This window comes from Prionailurus bengalensis, chromosome D2 (assembly GCF_016509475.1).
Source record: "Prionailurus bengalensis isolate Pbe53 chromosome D2, Fcat_Pben_1.1_paternal_pri, whole genome shotgun sequence".
Classification (NCBI taxonomy): Eukaryota; Metazoa; Chordata; class Mammalia; order Carnivora; family Felidae; genus Prionailurus; species Prionailurus bengalensis.
The window spans coordinates 79,900,283-79,925,394 of NC_057351.1; the positions used below are offsets into that span (position 1 = coordinate 79,900,283).

The window sequence follows — 25,112 nt, forward strand, 5'->3', positions numbered from 1 at the left end:
TCCTTGCTGTCTCCTTTGTGTCTCTGCCCCTTCCCTCCACCCCACTCTCCCCTCTCTCCGTCACCCTCCCCCATGTCTCTCTGTCCCCCTGCTCATGACTTTCCTGTTTCTCTTTCCTCCCTCTCTGCCTCAGTTTCTCCATCCTCCTCTTCCTTCCTCTGTGTGTGTGCATCTGTCTGGTTCCTTCTGTCCGTCCCCCCACATCCTGTTCTGTCCTGGCAGGGCCTGCTCCAGGCCAGAGGGGTCTCTCGGCCCCTTTCTCCATCACCCTCTCTGCTCTCTTCCCACTGCCAAGGGGCACATCTTTGGTGGCTTTCCTGGTTCAGCCTTTGCAGTGTGGTGCCTCTGAGGCCCTGCAGGTCACAGGTCACTGGCCAGCACGGAGCAGGGCGCTCTCTTACCCCGTTGGACAGAGCGCAGTTGCCCGGTGGACTTGAGGGCGGGCGGCCCAGAACCGGCCCCCTCCTGGAACCCCGGCTCCCGGGGAGCCACAGCCCACGGCAGCGTCACGCAATTAAGACATAAAAGTCCGTGATTTCCTCTGTGTGTTGGCAAACACCGGCCGGCTGCTAATGCAGTCCTTTCTTTTAACGGATTCTTGAATTTAAATGATACGTAATTAAACCTAATTAGCCACGTATGCCATTCGGCTAGGTGCCGTATGCCGAGCGAGGCTGGTGAGAATCTCATTATAAAGCATCTTCTTTCACGGGCAGATTTCTCGTTCCTTCTCAGGGTCGAGTTCATTTGACTGAACGGGCCCGGGGGCCCGGGGAAGGTGTCTGAGGAGGGCAGCCGGGGCCAGCCACCCAGGGACTTGGATGATGAGCCGGGTGGGGGTTTGCTGGGAGAAGTCTGGTTCCTTTGAGCAGCCCACCCTGGCCTTGCCATCGGGGAGCAAAGCTGGGAGTGCCACGGGGACTGGGGTTGGGAATGTGGAGCAGGGCCCAAGGGTCACCACCTGGACAGGTGCAGTCTGAAGCCAGCCCGGCCTGGCTGTACCCCCCCCCCGGCCCTGGTAACCCCCTCATGGGTGGAACAGGGCCGTGGAGCGGCCCCCGGGCCCCAGGGGTGGCTGAAGGAAGCCCCAAAGGGCACGTCCAGGCCGGTGCGAGACTCGAACCTCGTGCACACAGGCCAAGCAAGAGGGGAGACCAGCGGCGGGGCCTGGCGGCAGGGAGCAGTGATGCCCGCCAGGTGCCTGGCCTCCTGCCGGCCGCTTCCTGCAGGCACATCTGCGAGGCCCCCTGAGCTGCACCCTCACTGGTGCGGGAGCTGCCGGGGCTCCAGGTGGCCGGGACATCCCCCTGCAGTCCTGGTCCCAGCCCGCCTGCCCCTCTCACTCCAATGCCTGTGGCTACCTGGCACCCCCTAGGTCTTCCCTGTGCCCCGTATACTGACGTCTGTCCCCCCACCAGCCCGTGTGCCTAGGACGGGGCCCAAGGCCGGGCTGCCACTCCACCTCCCTGCCAGCGCCCACACCGCATCGGGTTCTCACGGGTAATGGCGCCGAACACCCGCACCCGCTCCTGTCGGCTGCTGCGCCCCTGGCAGGGCCCGTGCCTGCACCTGTTACTACCTCAGTTTAGAGACAGGGGCACCAAGGCACAGAGGCGTAAGGTGCTTGCCCACGGTCACACGGCGGATGGAGGGTGGAGCCAGGCTCATCCTCGGGGCGCAGAGGAGGAAACTGAGGCAGGGAGACAGTCACCAGGGTCGGGTTTATTGCCGCTCAGGTGCTCTGTCTTCCTCTCTCTCTGAGGGCCCTCCCCGCCCACCGTCCGCCCGCCTTGCTGAGCCCTGGGCTCAGAGCTGCCCGGAGAAGAATCCCCTCCCCTACCTGCTCGGGGACCTGAGTGTTGGGGGCAGGTCAGCAGCCTTGGGGTGACCGGGCGCCCCTGCCCGTCAGTCTGTACTGGGGAGGGGCACCGGCACGCCGTGGAGCCGGGCATGGCCAGTAGCACCCACCGGATGCTTCTGGACGGCGGGAGGGCCTGAGTGCTGGCTCTCCGAGGACGGAGAGCCTCCTGCAGGAAGGGCTGTCCACAGAAACCCTGGGCGGTTGGGAGGCGTGAGCGCCATCCTGGGTGGAGAAAAACGGAGAGGCCCCGGGATGGCGGGTGGCCAGAACCAGAGGTCTGCAGGCCTTCTTTGCAGGGGCCCAGGGAGTAGGGGCCGGTCGAGGCTCTGGGAGCCACATGCTGCACATTTTTTAAAAATTTATTTATTTTGAGAGAGAGCGGGCACGTGTGTCCTGGGAGGGGCAGAGGCGAGGGGGAGGGAATGCCAAGCAGGCTCTGCACCGGCTGCACAGAGCCTGATGTGGGGCTCGAACTCACGAACCGTGAGCTCATGACCGGAGCCGAGATCAAGAGTGGGATGCTTAACCTACTGAGCCACCCAGGCACCCCTGGCATATTCTTTTCTGTTTACAGTAGCTGGAGGGCTGCACAAAAGCAGGCTGCAGGCAGGGTGTGGCCCAGGGGCCACAGAGAACAGGTGCGGTGATGGGAAATAGGTGCCTTGTACTTGTCATATGATTTGCATTACACGTGACTTTTTGTTACGTACCCATATGCGTGTATACGAAGAACACTAAAAACGAGCAGGGTGATGGGTTTTGCCCTCCGCACCACCCCTGTAACCACCACCCAGGTAAAGATCTAGAACGTGGCCAGCACCCTCGATCATCCCCCCCCCCCCAGAAGTAACCATCTTCTGGCGTCTGCCCTGTAGAGACTGGTGGCACCCATTCCTGAACTTGGCAGAAGTGGGTCATCCACTTTGGGTTCCTTGAGCCTGTCGTGCTGCCCGTGGGGCCCAGCCACGCCGCAGCGTAGACAGCAGCGCCTTCCGAGTGGCGCCATCGCGGCGTCGCGGTGTTCCGACGCGCGCACCTCCCGCCGCCTGTCTCTCCGCGGCCCTGTTGCCGGACGTTTGTGCTGTTTCCCCCCTTTTTGCCATCGTGACCGAAGCTGTTAGGAACATTCTGGTCCGTGCCCTTCGGGGAACATGTGTGCACACGTAGGAGTGAAACTGGTGGGTCGCAAGGAGGGGCCAACGCACGGTTCGCTAAGTGGCCAGGCCACATACAACCTTTTGACGGTGACCCGTACCTGTATCGGCACTGACGCGGGGTGACACAGATCTTCAGTCCCCGCATCCGTCGGGTTATGGCCGTGATGGCAAGAATGAAATAATCCCCTGGGATACCTGCCCTGACATGAGAGCTATTCTTGCTCGAGTCGTTGGCCCCAGTGGGGGGGGGGGGGTGGGGGAGGGGGGGTCCCACGCACTCACCCTCTTGTGTTGTCTCCGAGGCTCTCGGTTTGGGGCCTCCGCAGCCCTGGGGGAGCCACCGGGCCGACGCTTTAAAACGAAAAGTAGGTTCCCTTGCTCTAACAGGACAGCCGTTTCAGGGTAAAAGTGCTTTGCAAAAACCAAACCCTTCAAAAGGGACAGTTTGGCTTTTAGGATGTCGTCAGAACCCGTGTCAACCACTTCCTTCCAGACCAGGATGGGAGCTTCCGAGGTGGTGACCTGGGGGGATCTGAGGAGCAGGTCCCACAGTGTGGGGTGGCAGAGGGGTGCCCCGCCCCCCCGCTGCCACCGGGCTCGAGCTAGAGCACTGGGGAGGGGGCTTCTGGTGGCCGGGACCTGAGTCTCCGGCTCACAGCCCCAAGGACGAGGTCCCAGCCCCTCCCATGCCGTCCAGACCGTCGGGGTGTCCCTAGGAGCCCGCGGCTAGGCCTCCAGTCCCATCACGGTTCTGCTCCCACGTGCCCACCTGCAGCCCTGCTCCACCTCAGGACTCAGGCCACGGCCCCCCCTCCAGGAGCCCCCCTATGTGGGACCCCCTTGGTGCCGTGGGGGCCCACAGGTGTCTGCGTTTCTGGCGTGGTCACACTTCCCTTGTGCTCAGTGTCCATCCAGACCTCGGGTGCTGTCTAGGGAGGAGACGAAGGCTTTGGAAGGTTCTAGGCCCCAAAATCCCAGGCAGAGAGCTGCTTTGCCAGAAGCCCCCCCGTTTCGTGGGAGTGACCTCAGAGGACAGTGACCAGATGGCAGGGGGACCCCCCAGGGTGTGGGCGGGAAGGCGTTCCGAGTGGGTTGAGCTCATGGCCCTACTGTCAAGGGTGTGACGTTTCTGCCGGAAGCAGGGACGGAGCAGGGGTCTGTGGTCACTCTGCTCCAACGGAAGGGGTTTGGAAATAGGAGGGGAAACGTGTGCGCTGGGATTGGGGGGGCGGGGGGGGCACATCTGCTAGCCGGGCGCAGAAGGTTCTGGAGGTTTCCCAAGGGCAGGCCAGGCCTGTACTAGAAGCTGGGAGAAAGAGGGGTCACCGACGGTCTAACCTGTAGCCCTGCTCTCCAGGCCCAGTGACGAGCACCATCCAGAAGTGAAGGCTGATGGGTACGTGGACAACCTGGCAGAGGCCGTGGACCTGCTGTTGCAGTACGCGCACCAGTGATGAGCCTCGTAGGGTCGCCCCGGCCTCGTTCCTCCCCTCCCCCAGTGCCCGGGCCACCCAAGGCCCTGCCCTCTGCCCTTGGCCCCGGATGGGCAGGCGAGAAGGTCCCAGCCAGGCACCTCTGGCTGCCCACTTCCTTCCTCTGTTTCCCTCTGCTTCCCCCCAACCCCCCCGGGGAGAGCTGTTCTTTCCGGGATGTTCTTTCCCCGTAGTGAGGTTGGAGGGTGGGACAGACCTGTGTGGGAGCCAGCTCAGAGGAACCCTCTGGGTATGGGCTGGAGGTGCTCCGGGGACACCCCGAATCCCAGGTCCACAACTCCCTAGCCGCACCTGGTCCTGTAAACGCTCCACCTACGGGGACTGGGACACCTCCCACTGCGTCTCTACCAAACGTTCTCTTCTCACGAGTGAGGAGCCTGGAGAAGGCAGGGGCTTCCTGCACGGTCCACACAGCACAGAGCTGAGCCAGCCTCCCTGGGACCACCCAGCAACCCCTGCCCACCTCCCGGCCCCCACCCAGAGTCAGAGTGGCCACTTAGCACCCATCTCCCCCGCCCCACCCCCCGCCAACTGCGACAGCCCACTGCCTTCCCTACCCCACAAGTCATCTTGGAGCCAGAGGCTGGGGCAGCTCCCAGGGGCACCGAAGACGCCGTCCTACAGAGCAAGACTTGTAACCACTGGGATCAAGGCTGCAGGCACATAGGGTGCTTCTAACTCGACCGACTTGAATGTGTCATGCCCGGTGTCTGCAGGGGCAACTGTGGGTTGAATAAACTGCCCTGACCTACAGCCGACTCCGGCTTTGACTCAGAATTCGACTCCGGGAGAGCCTGGGGGTGGGGAGGGCTGTACAGGGCTGGGCACTGGCCTGGTCCTGCCGTGCACTTGAATCACTGAGCGCCAGAGCCCCAGGGCTCCCGAGACATCTCACGTGCCCCAACCCCGTCCGGGAAACGGGGGCCCTGCGGGGACAGCAGGCCGCCCTCGGCCCCACCGGGGGACCGGGTCGACCGGGGCAAATGTTGGCCCACTGTCACGGGCAGCCCTGTGGACGGTGGTGGTGAGCCACAGGCTTCCAGAATTCGCTCACAGCCTGGGTTTCAGGTTTCGGAATCAATCAGCCCAACAGATAACCTGATTGCTGTGTTTCTCCTCAGATCAATCCAGACCGATTGGAGAATCCAGGATTCCCCTCCGATCGATCCTATCAAGACGGATAGGTCTTGGGAGACGACTTCGCATAAAGGAAGCCCTGGGTCCTCCACAACAGGGTTTCCACTGAGCGCAGGCAGAGGCAGGATAAAAGGCGGACCCTGAACCCTGAGCCCCCTGGCACGGAGGTCCAGGGCCGGCGGGGGCTGTGCTGTCGTCCCCGGGCAGGCCGGCCACCATTAAATCAGGATTAAGAGGAACCAGTGGCCAGGCCTTTTCATCAAGATGAGAGGCCACCGGCGGGGCTGGTGTCACTGGCGGCCGAGGGAGGAGGGGCGTTTGGCCTATTAGCTGGAAAATATGCAAACTGCCTGCGCCTCGACAGAGTCCCCTAATTACAGCTTGCTAGATCAGCCGGCACCCGGTGGGCTAAGCTCATCAGGGCTTGGGGGCCAACGTCCAGGAGACGGGCTTGCCACGTTCCGGTCAGTTTGCCTCGTGGGTCTTTGGTTTTCCTTTTTTCTTCCTTTTCTTTTTCACAGGCTGTCCTTGTCCACAGGGGTCTGCGGCGGATACGGGAGGCTGGTGTTCTCTGTGCCTGCCGCCCGGGAGTGGGGGCGGGGAAGTGTCTGAGGGACAGCTCTGGGGGCCGCAGACGGCTGCTGGGTCTGGGTGAAAACCGTGGTGCCCCTGGGCTGTGGGTTCAGCGAACCCCACTTTACAGACAAGGAAACGGAGGTGTGGAGAGCAAGGACCCGCCCACAGGCTGACAATAGTAAGGGCCGAGCTGAGACTCGAACCAAGGTCCGACCCACGTCCATGTCCTCCCTAGTCCCTCCCACAGGCCTTCCGCGGGGGTGGCCTGTGGTGGCCCGCTGGCTGGTGACTTCCCAGGTGAGCCCGCACACTGGCGTCCTCCCTCTGGAGACACGTTCTCTGGGACTGAGGTGCATTCAGCCCTAACGCCAGGGAGACAATTTCGGAGCCTCGGCTGCCCGATCTGTAAAGGGGTGGCTTCCTTTCCTTAACGGGCACCCCGAGCCCTGCGGGGGACCAGGCCCCTCCAGGACGCCCTGTCACCCGGCTGGGGGTGATGGCCCCTGTCCTGCTGCCACTCAGGGTGATGGTCCCTCACCCCCGGGGCCTCCCGGCTGCCCACTGTAGCCCCTCCTTCCCAGCAGGGTTGGGGGACAGTTCTCAAGCCACAGACTGACAAAGCCATCGGCTATGGGGCGGGGCCGGAGCTCAGGGCCGGCAGTGGCCTAAAAACCCTTCGGTCAGGAGCCCACCCCGGAGCTGCTGCCGAGAAATGGACCCCGCAAACCCAAGGAACGCGCCAGCCTGGCCCCCTGTGCCCTTCCGGCCTAGCCCCGGAGTGAGGCAGTGGTCTGGGCCCCACCACACTGCCCGGCAGGACGTTCCAGGTTCTGGGGGCGACCAGAACCCCTTCCGGGGGGGGGGGGAGGGGCGGAGAGGAGGACAGTCTGTGCAGTATCACCTCTTCGGGGGCAAAGGGCTTCACCCACCCCCAGACGTTCCAACACGCGCGTCCACGTGGGACCGGCCCCGGCTGCACCCGGCGCCTGGGAAAACCGGATTCAGACGGGGTTCATCACCTAGCAGGAGGGTTTCTGTCTCACATCGTCTCCAAGTCCAGGGCCGGCTGGATCCGGATGCCCAGAAATTCCCAGGCGACCCTGAGGTGGGGCAAGGGCGGCCCGCCCCCCCAAGCTCCCCCAGGAGAGAAAGGAGGCCGCGTGGCAGTGGGAGGGCCAAGGAGGATGTGACCTGAGGCTGGGAACTGGGCCAGGAGTCTGAGGCCTCAGCACGAGGCCTGGGCCTTCCTGTGGGGCCAGCGCTGCCCCTCTCGGGTAGACAGGGGCACAGAGGTGGGGACGCGGGGAGGAACACGCGTGCGCCTCCTGGGGACTCACGGTGCCAGCTCCCGCCTCAGCATGACTATCCGGTGGGCTTACCTTTTCTCTCCCTCAGGAGCATCCCGTTTAGACGACATACTGGTCTAAAAAGAAACCCAGAGTCACTCAGGGTCTGACCACAGTGACTGTTGAGGGGTGTTTCCTTTCGGCCGTCCTTCCATGAGAAGACGGTTTCTGATACGCCCTGGATTGTCCTGCACGTCTGCTTTGGTGCTGGGGAGCTTGGGGCTCTGATTCTCTCCATTGCCTGCCATCAGAGGCAGGGGTGAGCTGGCCCGGTGCGAGGGAGGGCACCGTAGAGGGCCCTCAGCCGGACCTGACGGCAGGGCGGAGGAGGGCAGAGTGCCACCCGGCGAGCCCAGCGCCCTGCCACCGGGGGCGGCACAGGGTGAGCAGCGGGGTGGCCATTGCCGGGCAAGCCGGCGTGAGGCGGGGGCCCAGCCAGGGACACATAAGGGGACGCGAGGGGCTGGGGTCTGTCTAGGGCCGCTCTGTGCCCTCCTGGGGGTGGGGGGGACGCACACAAGGCAGGGTCCCTGGGCCTTCCCCCTTCCCCCAGCTGCAGCCACAGCAGCCATGCCTCCCCTGTGTCGTAAATTAGGTGTTCTTACACCATTCTGGAACAGGGCCCGTTGCTAAAAAGGAAACAAACACACGAGCCGACTCCAGAGCGTACCTCACACCCGGAAGGGCACCGTCGGGACCTCGCTGGTGGAGGGTCTAGGCCGAAACTCTGTGCTCAAGTTTTACAGGCTTCTCAAGCCCATCCTCGAGGCTGCACGTGTCCCGAACGTCCCGAGCTTGGTCAGCCAGGGGTCCCCGACGCGGAGGGCGAGGCGCAGGGACCGTGTGCCCCGGAGCCCGCTCTGGCTCAAGCCGCGCGCACGCTGGCCTCTCCCTGGCTCGGGGGGTGCTGCCCTCGGACCGGCCACGGAGGAGGCGCCCCTGCACCACCGCCTGGCCTAGCTGGGAGGCAGCTGAGCCGCGGGGCTGCGGGCCAGGCCTCCCACAGCAGCGTGGCCCGGAGCAAACCACTGGGCTGCTGAGGGCAAAGCCGGCTCGACGACGCAGGCTCTGTGACAGGCAGGTCCCTCTACCAGCCCGGGCTTGGAGGTCGCACACGGGGGGCGTCTCCGCTCTGCCGTCCTAGGGTCCCTGGCTCCCGGCTGCAGGGAGGGGCCGGGCCCCTCTACCTCCAAACACGTGCGCATACACGTCACCCGGGCTGCCTGCACGTTGCCTCTAGGAGGGCTCCCTCGTGCCCGCAGCCGTGACCGTGGCCAGCCCTCCTGCTCCCAGGAGCTTACTCGACCCTTTGCATCGGAGCCTCCCGACAGCTCAGAGATGTCTGCTGTCCCTGTCGTACAGACCCGGCCCCGAGACCCGGAGGAGACAGAAGGGTCCAGGCTCTGCCCCTGCCAACCCGGACCTAACGCTCCCGTGGACCGAGGGGGGACCCACCGAGTTCCCCAGAGCTGACAAACCACACAGCAGGCTCCCAGCGGCTGGGGACTGAACCAGGAAGCTTTATTTACACAGTAAGAGTAACAAGCAGATTCCTGAGAGACTAGAGCGGTGCCTAGTGCAAGACGGTCGCGGCCTGCGTGGGAGGACGGGCGGCCGGGGCGGAGGGCGGCACACAGACGCCTCTGTCCCGGGCAGGGCCCGGCCCGGTGCCACCCGCTCCGGCCGCCACACTTCCTGAAGCTCTGCGGCCCCGACGACGGTCGGTGCGGGGAAGCACGCTACGGCCCCCGAGTCGGCCCGCGAGCCGTCACCGAGCCCCCGGGACATCCCCCCCGCGCGCTGCACACACAATTTATTTGCCAAAGAGACTATGCTAGAAGGTCAGACTATCCTACCTAGGCTACGAGATCTCTGCTGTGGTCTGGGTTTTCTCTTTTATCATTACCGTCTTTTTCTCTTCTTTTAACAATTAGGCAGTGTTTTCTCGGGCTGGAGCCAATGGGAGGGGTTTGACCAACTACGTGGACGTGGCAAGGTGCGGTGTCACGGCCCGTACGGGGAGCACAGCGCCCTGGACCGCCCCAGCCTCGGCCCTGGCCGAGCCCCGGTGCCTGGGGCACTGCTCACGCCCAGGCCCGAAGCGGTCATCGGTCAGGGGACAGCCCCGAGGCCACAGAGTGCACGTGACTTGAGCCTCCTGGGCAGACACGGAGGCACGGCCCACACCGTGGCAGAGCCTCCGGGGCTGTGATTTAAATCCCACGGAAGCTCGCTCAGACACGCAGCGCCCCCCCCCCCCCCCAACCTGAACACCCCCCACCCCCCCACCCCTGCCCGGGCAGCATCAGCCAGAGCAGGGAAATCGCACACCGCCCCTGCACTAGGAGACCCATTTGAGCATTTGGGTTCGTTTTCTTTTTAATGCGGACTTTTCCTTTATTTAAATTTTCTTCCAGCGTACAAATTCACAAAACTTTCCTGCTACAAAAATTTTGATGAGAAGTAAGGCTTTCTGAGAATGAAGATCTACGTATGATCAGAACAAGCACCCCTGCGGCCTGGATGTTGTGTTTGCCCGCGGGCCCGGGGCCAGGCCCCGGCCTCCGCCGCGAGTAAGGCAAGAGGGTCTGCGGTCATGTAAACGGTGAGGCTTCGGCCCTAACCCCGGCCCGGGCCTGCGAGCAGCCGGCAGCTCCTGTCGGTCGGGCGGCTGTAGAAGATGCTCCTTCTGGAACAGGTGGGGATGCCTCTCCTCTCCTCCCAGCCCTCCCGGAGCCACCACCCTGCTTTTGTCCTTTCGGGCCCCCGAGCGGGCAGGCGGCCAGGCACAGCCCTCCCTCCAGGCTCTGAACTTCCCCCATCTCCCTGCAGGGGCAGGAGGTTGCGGGCACCCACCAGGAGGGGCAGGGCCTGGACAACAGCGGGGAGCCTGTCAGCACACCCGCTGCCCCATGGGGACGGCCACACGCAGAGGGAGCCTCCCGGGCGAGCCTCCCTCCAAGCGCCTCAAGACCGAAGTCCTGGGGTCAGCAGGGTGGGCATACACTTGGCTCCCGGCACGGTGGGGCGGCGCCTCCTGCAGGGGGCCGGCTCTCTCCCAACACGAACTAACTGACGGGCCTTTCTTTCTCTGGGCAGAGGGGACAGTGGCCATTGTCTCCCCCCCCCCCCAACTGCACTGCCGCTGTTGGAGGCTTGGGCTAGGAGCTTCGGTGGGAGTGGGACAGCAGAGAGGGGCCGGTGGAGGCCGGAGGGCCAGATCTTGCCCTGGGCTGCGGTACCTTCTGCCCAAAAGTGCCCTGGCACTGGATCTATGGGTCGACGGGACCAGCCTGGGAGGAGGTGGGAAGGATGGGGCCGTTTCGCAAGCTCACAGCTCCTTTCTCGCCACCAGGCCCGAGAAGGGAGGAGGGGGCCGGCAGGCTCTGAAGGCAGGTCACCCACCCCACGGCACCGTGACACCCCCACTGCCATGTGCCTCCCCGCCTGAGCCTGAGGAAAGGCGGCTGGGGGTCACCGCTCAGGCCTACCCGGCTCAGCTCTCGGTCCCTCACCGTGGTGTAGACCAGCGGTCGGGGCCCTGCCTCTCCTTCCACAGGAAGGACGGCTCCCCCCGCAGCCACTCGGTGGGGGCGGGGTGCCAGTGCCACCCCCCCCCCCAGGCTTTCCGAGGACACGAGACAGCAGCGTGTGCTCTCTAAATTCACAGGCTGCCAGGCTCCTCCGGGTTTGCTCTAAGACGTGGCCTCCGGGACCCACTGGGTGGGCATCAGGGGAGACGGCGTGTGCACCCAGAGCCACCGGCTCCCGGCTCTGGCTCTCCGGGGTCCCCGGGGGACGAGGCTTTGGTGGGGGCCACCGAAGCGTAGCCGGCTCCGGCCCCAGGGCCTGCCCGGCGCCCGCACAACCACCATGCCGTCCACCCTGAGGCCTTTCAACACAACCTTGGAGGGCCACTGAGGGGGGATTTTCCCTACAAGCATCTTAGGGCCGGTTTTTTAAGAAACGCCACCTAGAAACCAGAACCTGAGCGCCAAGCTTCTGATCTAGCGAAGGAGTGAGTCAAGCTGCCCGAAGAAGGCCTTTCGCGAGAACCGTGTGCACTCACGCCGTGGAAGCGAGGCGCTCGCTGTCCACAAGAGACTACGGACGTGCCTTTGTCACACGTCCGCAAACCCAAGAGAACGCGCCGGTTGTCTTTAGCCCTACGGGGAAAGGAGCCACTTGCCACTGGCTGCGGAAGATGCCAGGTTGGCTACGAACCAGACTCCGAGAGAGCAGGGCCCACGTGGGGCGTCTGACGGCCAGGCTGCCCGAGAGCAAAACCTCAGGGGGTCGGGGTTCCCCGGGAGCCGGGAGTCCGCAGGGGTGCGGGGAGCTGGGGACAGTGCTCTGGGCCTGCGGCAGGGCGGGTGGCAGGGGACGCTCCGCGCACTGCTCCCCCCGCTGGCCAGCACGGGCGCTGGCCCCGGAGGTGGCTGGTGTGCCTGATTGAAGCCGGCAGCAGTCCCCACCAGATAGCGACAGTGTGCTTAGAATTCTGCGGAGGGCCTTGCAGGCCCCCAGCCCAGGCCCCCCCACCCCGAGCAGCCAACAGGCATCCTCCACCCCCAAAACGTGCACAGGGCCTGGTGTGTGCACCTGCTCCCGGCTCCTGCCTCCTGAGGACGTTTTCGAGAGGTTTCCCGTTACTGGTGACCTCTCTGCACTCACCTGAATCAGCTAAGCTAATCACGCAGTGGCCATTTCGGCACAGAGAATGGCTGCCGCATGCCAGCCTGCCCAAGCGGCCCCCGGAGTGGCACAGAGCCACGGGGTCAGGCTCTCCGCGCCGCGGGAGAGGCAAGGAGGTCTATCTTCTCGGCCAACGTAGCCACCCATATCCACCCGACGCGGACGCCTCGAACGAGCAGCCCGAGCCGTCCCCCAGGCCCCCAGGGTTCCGGCGTGGAGAGCCCCCTCCCGGCACCCCAGGGGCCTCCGTCTCCCACCCTTGGAATTAAGGCCAAACGGTTCCGGTGTTACTACAGAGGGAAGCGTCTCCCGAACCTTCCCAAGTCGGGAGCAGGGATACCTGGGGGAGAAGGCACGGAATAAAACGGAGTGAAAAGAAGCTGTGGGGCCGACCCCCCCAAAATGAACCTGAGCAGGAGGCCGGGAAGGGCCTGACGCCACCGTATGGCCCTGAGCACAAGCCCCGCAACCAGCCCCCCTGGGAGTCGCACGCGCAGAGCGTCCAGCCCTGCGGGAGATGCGCGAGGCGCCCGGTGGGGTGGCCGGCGAGGAACGGGGGTGGGGAGGGAAGGGGCCCAGACCAAGAAGCTGCTCTCGGGCTCGGGTGGCCCGGTGGACGCGGCCGCCGTGCTGGGAGGAGCCGGGGCGGTCGGCCGCGCGGCGGGGCCAGGCCCACGGGCGGGACAGCCTCTCCGGAGCCAGAGCGCACGCTCCCCGGGACCCGACGCCCCTGGGGAGCTCCCCGGGTGGGGCTCCCCGCTTCAAGTGCCCGCTGCCCCTCAGTTGTTCTCTATCTGTTCGATGTCCAACTCGCCGTCCAGGGAGCAGGGGCTGTTCCCGGCCACCCCGCGGTCCCGCCAGGCCGTGGCCGGCCCCCAGCCCCTGCCACAGCCCTCACCCGGGGCACAGCCGCCTGACTCCTCGCAGCACTGCTCCTCCTTGTAGGCGAGCTGGTCGTCCAAGGCCGGGGGCAGAGGCTCAGGGACCGGGGTCCCGGCGGGGGTCCTGCCCCCCAGGCTGGAGGCCGAGGCCGAGAGCAAGGCGGTCCAGGACCTGGTGCTGCTGACGTGGAGGGCGAAGGGGCTGTGCGGGCCACAGTCGTCCATCCCCGCACTCAGGCAGCTGAGGCTGCTGAAGGTCTGACAGTTCTGTGGGGAGACAGACACACAGGTCACTAAGGATCACGTGCCTGTCCCATAACCCAAGGACCGCACGCCCCAGACAGCCAGGCCGCAGCTCCCAGCGCTACCTGGCGATGGGTCCTCCGGGCGGTGGGAGCCCACCAAAGCCTAGACGCCCCCATCACCTGGACAAGGAAGAGGGGCCATCGGCAGGTCGGTACGAACACTCATTAACAGAGACACCGAATCCAGTCATTCGCCCACAAATTAGGAAAGAGTCTGAGCTCGGACCACCCAGTCCTAGGGCAGGCCGAGACCCCTGCGAGGACCACCTTTCTGAAAGGTGGTCTGATAAAAGTGTACCCCATTCCTCAGCAGGCCATTTCGCTTCTGGGATTTCTATCTTCAGAAAACAATTGAGGATGCATGCAAAAATTTACCAAAATGATTTTCCTTGTCACACTGTTGGGTTGAAAAGAAGAGAGTACCTCAAATACCCCACGATAAAACGTTCCGTAAAGCATGTCTCTGCAGACAAGGGGAGGCTAAGGCTCTTCGGCCTTAGAAGGAACACCTCCAGAGTGAATTTCCAGACCGAGTAAGAACCTCGTCAGGCTGCAGGACCACACAGAGGGCTCTACTGCTCAGCCCCCGACTCAACCATGATCGGGAGTGGGAGACGGGGCCAGGAGGGTAGAGCTGAGGTCCCAGCCCGGTGCACATCCCAGCCATCCGGGGACCTGGTTTCCATGGGAGCCTGAGCCCTGCCTGGAGACGTAGATTCTCCAGCGGGGGTTAGGCCCCCGTGCCCTTGACAAGCACTCGATGGCAGATGCCACAGCTCTTCTGGAGGGGAGGCTGGGGGGCCTCAAGCAGACCCTTCAGCCTCCCTGGCCTCACCTGTTAAGAGGCAATGGTCCATACCTGTCCTACAGGGCTCTTGGAAGGGCCCAGAAAGCGTGGCTGCCAAGAGCTCCCTCTGTGTGGGGCCAGCCTGGCGCCTCCCCGAGTGGCAGGTGCAGCTTAAACAGGATCCAAGGTGCTTGGGGACACTTGTTCTCCAGACAGGGCAGGCCCAGCCCCGTGCACAAGTGGGTTAGGCTAACTGCCCGCTTTCACGACAGAGCAAAAATCAGGGCAGAGGGCTGTGATGGATAGAGGTGCCCACAGTCTAGCCCTGGGGACCCCCCCCCCCCCACAGGACCAGCAGCAATGCGGTCTCTTTTCAGAGGGGACTCGAGAGAAGAGATGTGCTGGAGGGCGGGAGAGAAGGCCCTGCATGCTGCGGGGCACAGGGGAATGAGGGCAGGGTTCTGGAACACCAAGATCACAGGCTGCAGTGTTTGTAGGTCACTCTGAAATAAAGATGACCACCGGCTGTCACGGTGAACAAGCTACTGAAACAGGCTCAGCAAAAGGAAAAGAAAAGCTCTCTCTGGAGGAAGGTGGCTGTGCCTGTCGCGTGCACTCTCATTGTTCCTGAACGCTCCAGAGCAAACCATTCTGATGGGTTTGCTTTTCTTGGAATCTTTTGATTAACTGAGAAAGGTGAAGGCTGGGGTGCTGGGGGTAGGGGAGGCCTCCGGGTAAGAGGGCTAGGATTGAGGAGAGAGGGGCCGGGCCACCGATCAGACCCCTGATGCTGGCCCAGGCCGTGGTGGAAACACCCTTCACCCCATCCGCCCCAGTCACGACCCCACCCCAGACTGGCCCCGGGCCTGGGCCGCCGTGGGGTTCAACGAGGCCTCAGTCTGCACAGTGCACATTCCCTATCCCGTCACAGTGCAGGGCTGGAGACACACGCTCCCAGATCACAACACAGCCTGGCTCTTGGCGGGTGGGGGCCCCAAATGCCTGCAACGGGAGGGTCTCTGGGGCCCGTGCTGCCTCCCAGCCACTCTCCTGTCCTGTCTGGACCTGAGCCAGGACAAGAGAACTGGGTAGGGGGCATGAGACAGAAGGCAGATGGCCTTGCCCGGACAGGGGTGTCCACCTTCCCCCTCAGCCTGTGTCCCCAGCTGCCCTGGGCAAAGGAGGCACAGGAACACAGGACAGGGCAGGGAGCCCTGGCACCTGGGGAGCCAGACCCAGCGCCCCCACCCCACTGAGCAGTCTGTTTCTTTGTCCTACAGGAGGTGCAGCACATAAGAATCGGGACACCTGGGTGGCTCAGTCGGTTGAGCATCCGACTTCGGCTCAGGTCGTGATCTCACAGTTTGTGGGTTCGAGCCCCGCGTCGGGCTCTGTGCTGACAGCTCAGAGCCTGGAGCCTGTTTCGGATTCTGTGTCTCCTCTCTCTGCCCCCCCCCACCCCCACTCATGCTCTGTCTCTCTCTCTCTCAAAAATAAGTAAATGTTAAAAAAAATAAATAAAAAAAAAAAAGTACCCCGTGCACAGCGATGGGACTCCTGTTACAAAATAACAATGTCTGCTCACCCCAGTGTGCGGAACACCTGAACAGGTGGTGCTGTCTCCTGGGAGCTGTAACCTGGAAACGGTGGGAAGCGCTGGCATAAACCTGGACAGGAAACGTTCACCTTCCCAAGCTGCTCGGGCCACCCCGCCTGACCCGGTGGATTAAAGGTGCAGGCGGGGAAGGGTGCAGGGCTCTGTGCCTGACTTTACGGCAAATGTCTCGGGGTGTGTCTGGGCACTAATCATGTTAAACATTAGCCACATCGCCAGCAGGGTGCTGGGGACCCCGGTTTGCTGGGACCTTTCAGCTTTTGCCTCAAGTATTCCCTAGAGAGAGCTGAGGTCAGACAGACTGCGAGAGTCCTGGGCTCTGCCCCGAATCCCAAGGCTTCAGACAAGACGCTCCAACCCATGGACCTCGGCGCACCTGCTCTGTCAAGGGCGGCCAAGGGCACCTGGGTCTACCCTGCTCCAGTGTCTTGAATAACTGGGCCCTTTCTGCTTTGAAACAGGGCAAGAAGCTGCCAGGTTTGATTGGTGAATATCATCCCAAGCAAAGCCCAGGTTGTCACTGAACCCCACCCAATAGTCCCCAAAGGCACCTGCCCCTTGGCTGCAAAGCCAGTGTCACCTTGAAAGCTTTGTTGACTCAAACTCAGCCATCTGAGCCACAGTAAAAGCCAAGACCAGCCCATTGAATGCCACAGCTGGTGGCATGCCCCACCCGCCAAGGAAGAATGTGACTGACACAACGAGGCAGTGTGTGTCCTGCCCAGACTCCACCCCCCCGGGTGAGCCGACCCAATGCCTGCAGACACCCAGGGCGTACGGCTCCCTTGTGCCCACCATGCCCTGGGGGCAGAGTCCCGCCCAGCCTCTCTCCTGGCAGCTCACGCGACAGGACGCTGCACGGGCCTGTTGGAGGCCTGGAGGCCTGTGTGCCCTCAAAAATGTCTGCCCCAAACTCTGTTCTCTTCAGGCCCAGCCCTGGCCCAGGAACTGGCCACCGACTTGGGCACAAGCCTGCTCAGGTCGCAAAGATCAGAAAGAGTGATCAGTGTGGCCTCAGGCCAGTGGCCGGAAACAGTGCTCAGCACCCCAGTGCTAGAGTCTGGGGCGACTTCAGAAAGGAGCCCCTAAATGTCAAGATGTTCCCATCAGACCTGCCAGACCTCAGCTCTAGCCAGCCACATTCCAGCCTGCCCCCGCCCGTCTTCCCAGGGCTTCCCAGCCAGGAACAGTGCCCCCCCCCACCCCCATGCCCTTTCTGAGCAGATACTCACTCCTACACCCTCCTGTGCGGGAGCCCCCCGGCCCAGCTCTGGGGACAGAGACAAAGGTCCTCGCCCTCTGCGGTGCACCCCTGGCACAACTCTGCGCGATCCTCACAGACGGAGACCCATCAGACCCCGGGCGGCGGCAGCCTCTCCACGCCCAGGCCCCTACCCCCAACCCATGCTGTGACGAGTCCGGCGAAGGCACAGCCCCTCCAGCTGACAGCATCTCTGGCTGGAGCTCCAAGCTGAAGCCCACATCCCCCCTCGGGGAAACTCCACTAGCTCAACAGACACCTGGCCCCATCTGGCTGCACACGCCGACTTGGGCCCACGAGCTCACTCCCCTCCTCCGGGGCTACTGCTCTGATGCCAGCCTGGAGGGGCACGAGGGAGGCCTCCAGAATCATCCGCTAGCCGAACTGCACCACACGCTTTATCAAGAACAGCCCAGGGCATAAGGCTGGTGGCGGCACAACAGACTTCTCCCGAGAACGGGAGGAGGCTGGAGGTTGCGGACGAGGACGGGGCCCAGGTAGGCTGTCGGAGTGCCGTGTCCCCATTCTCCTGACGGTCCCACCCCGAGGGGGCCAGGTGGGTTTTCTCATTCCTGCCTCCCTGGGCCCCTGAACGTAGAAGGCCTGATGGAGGAGCTCGGACAGAGCTGCTGGACCTGGAAGAACCGGGCCCAAGTCTAGGTCCCCCACTGCTGACCCTCCAGGACAGGAACCCGGGTCCCGCTCAGAGGCTGACCCCAGAGTCCCGACAGTGGAGCTGGCCTCCCGGGCGTTTGCTGAGGAGGAGCAGTTGCCGGGGCCCCTCTCCTCGGACGTTCGGTGTCCTGAGCACAGCGCCCACGGGAAGCCGCCCTGAGCATCGAGCCGGGGCAAACCCGCCTCCCGGAGGCGCACCCCTGCCCAGAGGGGAGGAGGCAGAGCCCCTCTGCTCCTACCGCTGCCCGTGTCCTTCCAGACGGACTTCTGCTTCTCCTCCTGCTAATTCCGCCTTCCTCTTTTGAATCCAATTTTACAGACCTCTTTGTGTGACACATTTTTAGGGCGGCATCTCAAATCCTTCCAGAAAGAGGGGCATAAACAGCTCCAACCAACGAGTCAGGATGATCAGACCCGGTCCCCGTCCTGGCCTGAGTTTCCAGGAGCCCGGCGGCCGTTCTGAAGTTCTGGGCTCAAGGCTCTGCCTAAGCAGAGGCATTTCCTCCCCCAGAGAGACATTTTCATGGGAACAGAACTCTCTGAGTATCAAGAAAACACCAGGCCACGAGAATGGCGAGCGGCCTAGAAATTTTCTAAGTCTCATTTACGCTGGAAGTTGGCACAGAAACAACCAAGAAGGCAAGACGTGAGGTTTCCTAGGGTGTTTGGGTTTTCGGTCGTCGTCGTTTTTAACTATGTCACAGAAGAGAAAAAGGTACCAGCATCCGCCGGGCCCAGCTTGAAACCATGTTTGACAAATCTGAATCTTGCGCGTACGCGTACAAGAAGCCCCGGGGCCCGAGGAAGCAGGTTGGGTCTGGTGACAGGGACTGGATATGGCTGAGCACGGGGGCGCGAGCCGGCCCGCGCTGAAGGCGGCCGCACGGGGCCCCGGGAAGTCCAGCCGTTCGCTCCGGACACCTCATCGTCATATGACGCCCCCGCCACGGCCCAGCCCCGCTTCCTGCGGAGGGCGGGCCAGCTGCTCGCCCAGGCCTGTGTCAAGGCCCAGCCCAATTCTGTGAAATGCTTCCCTTTGGACTTCACAAGAGGCAGCCTTTTTGAGCCTGGACTGCTTCTCTACCCACAGGAATCAGGGAAACCCAGATAAGCCTGGGTTGCTGAAGCCTGAAAATAGGAAATAAAGTTGCCCCCAAGGGGAGCCTCTGGGGCCCCGGAGCGCTGCTGACTTGGCCGGCACTGGCTCCTCGGGGCTCTTCCCAGATCACAGGTTCTAGAACCAAACAGCCCAGCGGGCCAGGGAGTATCTGTGGGACAGAAGGATGGCCCTGGGCACTTACTAGGAAGTCCCTGCCTTCCTGTGCCTCGGTTTCCCCAACTCACTTCTGTAGAGGCCACGAATATTGACTGAACACCTCTTCGCCGGCCAGGCTCCCATTTACCCACCGAAACTCAGCCTCGCGTTGTCCCTTCTGGAAGCCAGCCGCGAGCCTGTGTGCGCTCCGCCTGGTCCCACACAGCCTGGGCCCTACACCCCACTGCCTGGCTGAGCGGCTGCCTCACGGTAGGTGCTCAGTGCAGCCTGGGGGGACGAGAGGGAGGGACCCAGCTGGTTAGCCTCACCTGGCTTGGCTTGTGTATCTGCGCAGCCCTGAGGTCCCCGGGGTGCTGTGGGCAAGGACAGGACTTGGTGGCCCAGAGCCCTGCGAGCCCGCTGAATGGCGCCCCTCCTCCCCCAGGCCACACTGGCAGACATTGTTTCTGCACCAGGCCCCCAGGGGGCAGATGGCCTGCCCGGACACAGAAGGTGTAGAAGCCCATGCCAAAGAGCCTTCCAGCACTCTGGCAATCGGAAAATAAACATTTTGTTTCTGCGGCACGCATCCCAGCCAGCCACTCAGGATGGGACTTGCGAAGCCACCTCGATCTCGGCTTTTGGCGTGAGAATTCCTTGCCTAACAAAAGTCGAGGGACCTTTCCAAAGCACACAGGGCTCTGGCGGGCGGCCAAGGCTAACGTGCTGCCAGGATGCACATAGTATGTGTGTGTTTGGGGGGGGGGCATACAGCTTCTACAGCAGCAAGACTGGGGGCACAGAAGGCGGGTCCTCAGAGGGCACGGTGGGCACTGGTTTCTGCACAGCTACCTGGAGCTGGGTGCTCTGAGGGCCGTGTCAGGGCACAGGGAGCCAGGACTACAGAGTAGGGGGCCCTCGCAGCTCTAGGTCTCGGTTCCAGAAAAAGAGGATCCTTTCTGCAAAAGTGAGCAACTATCAACCAGTCTACCACGTGCACTTTGCAGACCGGCAGACTGAGGTCCAGACCCAGGATGAGACCCGCCTCAAGCGGCACAGCTAGCTGATGTGCAACCAGACCTCTGACTTCCGGGCTGTGCTCAGGAGAACGTCTGATCCTCAGGTAGGACGGCAGCCCAGAAAAGACTGGACAAGCCCGGGCTGGAATCCCAGCTCCCACGTGCCCTCTGTGGGACCTTGGCCAATCATTACACTTCTGAGCCTCAGTTTCTCATTTGGACCATGGGGCTAATTAAGAGCCCCAAACAAAGTCACAGCATTGTTTGGAGAATTAACTGCAGTGACAGCACCAAACAGGCCAACGAAGGTGGCTTGGCAAGCTTGAGCTCCTCCCGTCCACACTCTGCCCCCCTCCGCACTGTGCTCAGGGGCACAGGGTGTGCCCCGGGGCACTCTGGAGACACAGCACTGCCCGGCGAAGGGGTCATGGGGCTCGGCTTTTGGAACAAAATCTATAGACTACTGGTGGTCAAATCCAACTGCCCTTTTTACCCAAACCTGCTCACAAGAGCAGACACCATAGCAACACAAAAGGTAGAATCTCTAGGAATAAAAACCTAAGAACTGGGAAAAATGATCTGAAGAAAACTGTAAAGAACACAAATGCAGGCCTGCCACAGACAGAGAATAACATGGTATGTTGCAGACTTAACCTGAGAAAAAGTAATAAATTCTCCCCAAGTTAATTCCTAGAATATCAATAGCACCTCCCCCGCCATCTGAAAACAAAAATGATTCTCAAGTGTTTACTGGAAAGATAAACAGGAGAGAGCAATCAGGAAAACTGTACGGAACACTGAGGAGAGACTCTCCCTATCAGATGCTAAAACATCTAACAAAGCCTGAACAACTAAGAGTATACGGGCCGTGTGAGGACACACAGAGACCAGGGGATGTTACGAAACAGACCCAGTGCTCGTAAAGGGGGAATCTCAAAGTAGAGAGGAAAAAGATGGAATTTTCAATGGAAAATTCAGCGAATTTCCAATTTCAATTTTTATGACAATACTTTGTCACCAATGGAGAGCCATTAACAACAACAACAACAACAACATAGAGGGCTCCACCTTTATGCCACATACACACACTCCACCCACACTGACCAAAGACTGTGATATAAATCATAGAAACACAGAACTCCTCTAGAATCTTGGGATAAAGGGACCTTTCTAAAACTCAGAATCTAAAGCCATAAAATAATGAATAAATGTGATTAAAGAACTTGTATGTGTCAAAAAAATGCCGGAAGCACTGGCGGCAATGTAATACCGTACAGTCGCTTTGGAAAACAATCTGGCAGTTCCTCAAAGGGTTAGCATGTGACCCAGCAACTCCCCCCTAGGTACACACCCAGGAGAGATGAAGACACGTCTACACAAAAATGTGTACACGAGATCTCACAGCAGCATCTTTCCTCCTGCCCCCAAAGCGGAAACAACTCCACTGTCCATCAACCAGCGAATGGATAAGTGAAATGTGGTCTGGCAACGACGGAATGTTATCTGGCCACGAAAAGGAGAATCACGGACACCTGTTACAACAGAGGTGAACTTGGGAGACATGATGCTGAGTGGAAGCGGCCACGTGACAGACCACGTGCTGCAGGATCCCACCTACGTGAAAAGTCCAGAACAGACAAATCCATACGCAAAGTCATTATAGGTTACCTGGGGCTGGGGGCGGCTGAGGGCACTGGGAAGTGACTGCTAGGGGCCCGGGGCTTCTTTCGGGGGCAATGAAAGGTTTTCAAATGGACTGTGGTGATCCACAGGCACACCGATAGGAGCACACAGACTGGGGAAGGTAAGAAAACCACTGAACTAAACCTTTTATTTTGTTTTCAAGATTTTAGGGGCGCCTGGGTGGCGCAGTCGGTTAAGCGGCCGACTTCGGCTCGGGTCACGATCTCGCGGTCGGGGAGTTCGAGCCCCGCGTCGGGCTCTGGGCTGACGGCTCGGAGCCTGGAGCCTGCTTCCGATTCTGTGTCTCCCTCTCTCTCTGCCCCTCCCTCGTTCATGCTCTGTCTCTCTCTGTCCCCAAAGTAAATAAACGTTGAAAAAAAAAAATTTTAAAGATTTTAATTTTTTTAATGAATTAAGATTTTATTTTTAAGTAAGCTCTGCACCCAACGTGTGACTGTAGCTATCAAAAAAGAAAACACATACACGTGCGTGCACACGCGTGCGTGCGCGTGTGTGTGTAAGAGGAAGATATATACCAAGTTAGCAATGAAGTGAAAGGATGAACCTCGGGCAAAACCTTATTCAAATGGTCACTGACATTTTCAAAAAAGAAGACCCCCACTTCCGTATTAAGTCATGTTGATATTTCGGGGCGCCTGAGTGGCTCGGTTGGTTGAGTGCCCGACTCCTGATTTCAGCTCAGGTCATGATCTCAGGGTTTGAGGGACTGAGCCCCACATCGGGCTCTGTGCCGACAGCGTGGAGTCTGTCTGGGCTTCTCTCTCTGCCCCTCCCCCCGACCCTCTTCATCTATCTATAAATAATATTTGTAACTAACTATTTATAAATAATATCTATAATATTTGCATGACTTGTGAAAAAATAAACTTAAAAACTTTTTTAAATCATTTTGTTGTTTCTTCAGCAAAGTTCTTTTTGATTTTCTTTCTTCCCTTATTGGCAGGAGCGAGGCTTATGCATTTTTTTAAGACGGCACTTTGCAAAACCGTGTAGCCCTCCCAGCCCTGAGTTCCTGCACTTAATAATCACCAAATTAAATGTGAGGTTCTTACAAGCACAGGATGTGAAAACATCAGGAAGTGCCAACCCCGAACCGGCAAATGGGCCACACATGCGCCAGACGTGTGTGTGTGTGGGCGGCCAGCGTGCGGGCCTGCCCGCGCGGCCGGTGGGCGCTTTCACACAACGCGGTTGGGGGGAAATCCCTGGGAAACATCTCCCCGCCCGCCCACCCGGCAGAAGCTGGTGAGGGGCTTCGGGCTCCGTGACAGAATACTGCCAGGCTCTGCGGGCGCCCAAGGTGGGGCCGCCGGGGGCCGCTCTGTGCCCAAACCCCGGCTCTCCCAGAACGAGGCCCCTTGCTCGGATGGTGCGCCAGCCTTGTCCACACGGGCCCGCGTCAGCCATTCGGAGCAGCTGTCCAGCCCTGCCTGACGGTGGCACCATCACGAGGGGCCTTGAGGACGCACGCCAAAGATGGACCTCGGGGCCAGTCTTCCACGATCACGGTGGGTGGGTCGGAGCCCCCTGTCTACCTGCCGTCGCATTTCTACATCTGGCAAAGAGATGAGAAGCAGAGATTAAGTTCCAAGTGTCAGACTCAGCCGTACTTCCTTTCAGTTTGGCACGTGGGGGGCAGGACCCAACACCAGAATCTAAATCAGGAAGAAAGGTAGGTAAATGCTGCAGGAACACACCTGCCTGATTCATCTGCTTGAACAGGCCTCAGCACGGAGAAGGGCAGAAGTCCAGAAGCCCCTCACAGGCCGCCCCTTTCAGATGACAACGTGCCCCCCACCTTAGGATGAGCCTGGCTCCCCGGTGGGTACACACACCCGTCGTCACTCCTGGGGGCCAGCGTCCTGCGTGGTTACAGACAGTGCTGGCTCTCCTCAGCGCTCGGCACCTGTCGACGTGGTCGGAGTGGGAGGGCAGGCTCGGGGAGCAGGGATGTGCCAGGCCCCCACCACACACGGGATACCCTGTTCTGTCAAGCTCCTCTGAGAAGAGGCCCCAGAGGACCAGTACAAAACGTCCAGCTGCCCTCACCCCTGCAGCGTCAAGGTAGGCTCCCTCCCCACACCCGGAGAGGCTCCTCATTGGCTAGGAAGCTGGCCACGGCAGGTGACATCGGCCCCCTGTGACTTGGTCAAGGACAGGAGTCCGAGGGTGACGGCTCCCCTGGGAAGGTGCTGCAGGCAGGAGAATGGTCCCTGGCGGGGGCATCAGAAGCAAGGTCTCGGCGCCATTTCGGAGGGCCTCGGGCAAACCCTGCTCCCCTCTGGGCCTCCATCTGTCCTCTGTTCTGAGAAGAGGTGGTTCCCAAGGGTCACCCTTGCTGGCTCTGGGCCTCACGGCAGGCTGTAGGAGGTAAGAGATGACGAATACGCTCCAAGGGCAGTGTTATCCAGGATGTGCCTGATGGGGATGTGGGCACCTGGCTTCTGGCCCCAGCCTGCCACACAACGGGCGTGTCCTGGGAAAGTCCTGCCGGCTCCGCGCCCATCTGCACAATGAGAGAGTCGTCCTGCATGAGCCCAGGGTGTCCCCACCCTGCCCTGAGAGGCTGCTGTGCCTCACCAGCTTTGACTCGACTTGAGGCCTGGCACCAAATCCAAATCAGAACTGTTCCTCTGCCCCGTGGTCCCAAACGGCCCCCTTGAGGCCAGACCCTGTTCCAACCTCCGGACGTAGCGGGCCCCATGAATGTCTCGAGGGTCTCTCAGCTCAACGTGGCTCAAACCTGACCCAGCGTTTTCCTCCTTGAGGCTTCACGAAGAGCAAACGTCTCACTCCAGGGCCACAGGCCTGGTTGGCCGCTCAGAGCGGCCCCAGCAGCTCTGCTCATTCTGGCCTCGCCCGCGGCCTCCCTGCCCACTCAGCTCCTCCAGGGGGTGCCCTCCCCCAGCCAGGACCACCCCTTTCCCAAACCTCTTTCTCCGTAGCCCAACTACAACGCCATCCCCTGCCCCCACATCCATGGGTGGGCTGGCGGGCTCTGGAGGGCTCAGCCAGGGAACGGGTCTGCTCACCGCACCCCTGAGGTCTAGAGGAATGGGGTCGGGTACTGAGTAACAGGTTGAAATGGGACCCGTCTGGGGCAGAACCCCCCCCCTCCCCCCCTCCGCTACCAGGACGGTGCCTCCTAGAGCCCCTTAGGCAACCTCAGTTTCTCTTTCCCCCTCTGTAAAATGGGGAAATAAAACCACTCTCGTGGGGGCTCTGGCGGCGACGAGATGAGACCACACACAGGGCCCGACTCAGCGGGATTTCAACACCGCTTTATGGCGCCCAGCTGCGCCAAGATGGAGGCAGAGAGGCCTGAGCAGCAGCAGGAGAGCCGTT

At 61.4% G+C, this 25,112-nt stretch overlaps 2 protein-coding genes across 4 annotated transcripts in view; one reads left to right on the plus strand and one right to left on the minus strand.

Moving 5' to 3' along the window:
- The window catches only part of LOC122493356 (phospholysine phosphohistidine inorganic pyrophosphate phosphatase), a 119,172-nt gene extending 113,908 nt beyond the window's left edge, over window positions 1–5,264 (plus strand). For all 3 annotated transcript variants that reach the window (XM_043597803.1, XM_043597804.1, XM_043597802.1), the window contains one exon: window positions 4,376–5,264. In XM_043597803.1, the coding sequence (XP_043453738.1) occupies window positions 4,376–4,384 (9 nt within the window). In that variant the 3' untranslated portion in view covers window positions 4,385–5,264. The remainder of the gene's footprint in view (window positions 1–4,375) is intronic.
- A 3,806-nt stretch (window positions 5,265–9,070) lies between these two features.
- FAM53B (family with sequence similarity 53 member B) overlaps window positions 9,071–25,112 on the minus strand; it is a 75,273-nt gene continuing 59,231 nt past the window's right edge. Inside the window, exon 4 of the mRNA XM_043597801.1 lies at window positions 9,071–13,413. Within this exon, the coding sequence (XP_043453736.1) occupies window positions 13,045–13,413 (369 nt within the window). The 3' untranslated portion in view covers window positions 9,071–13,044. The remainder of the gene's footprint in view (window positions 13,414–25,112) is intronic.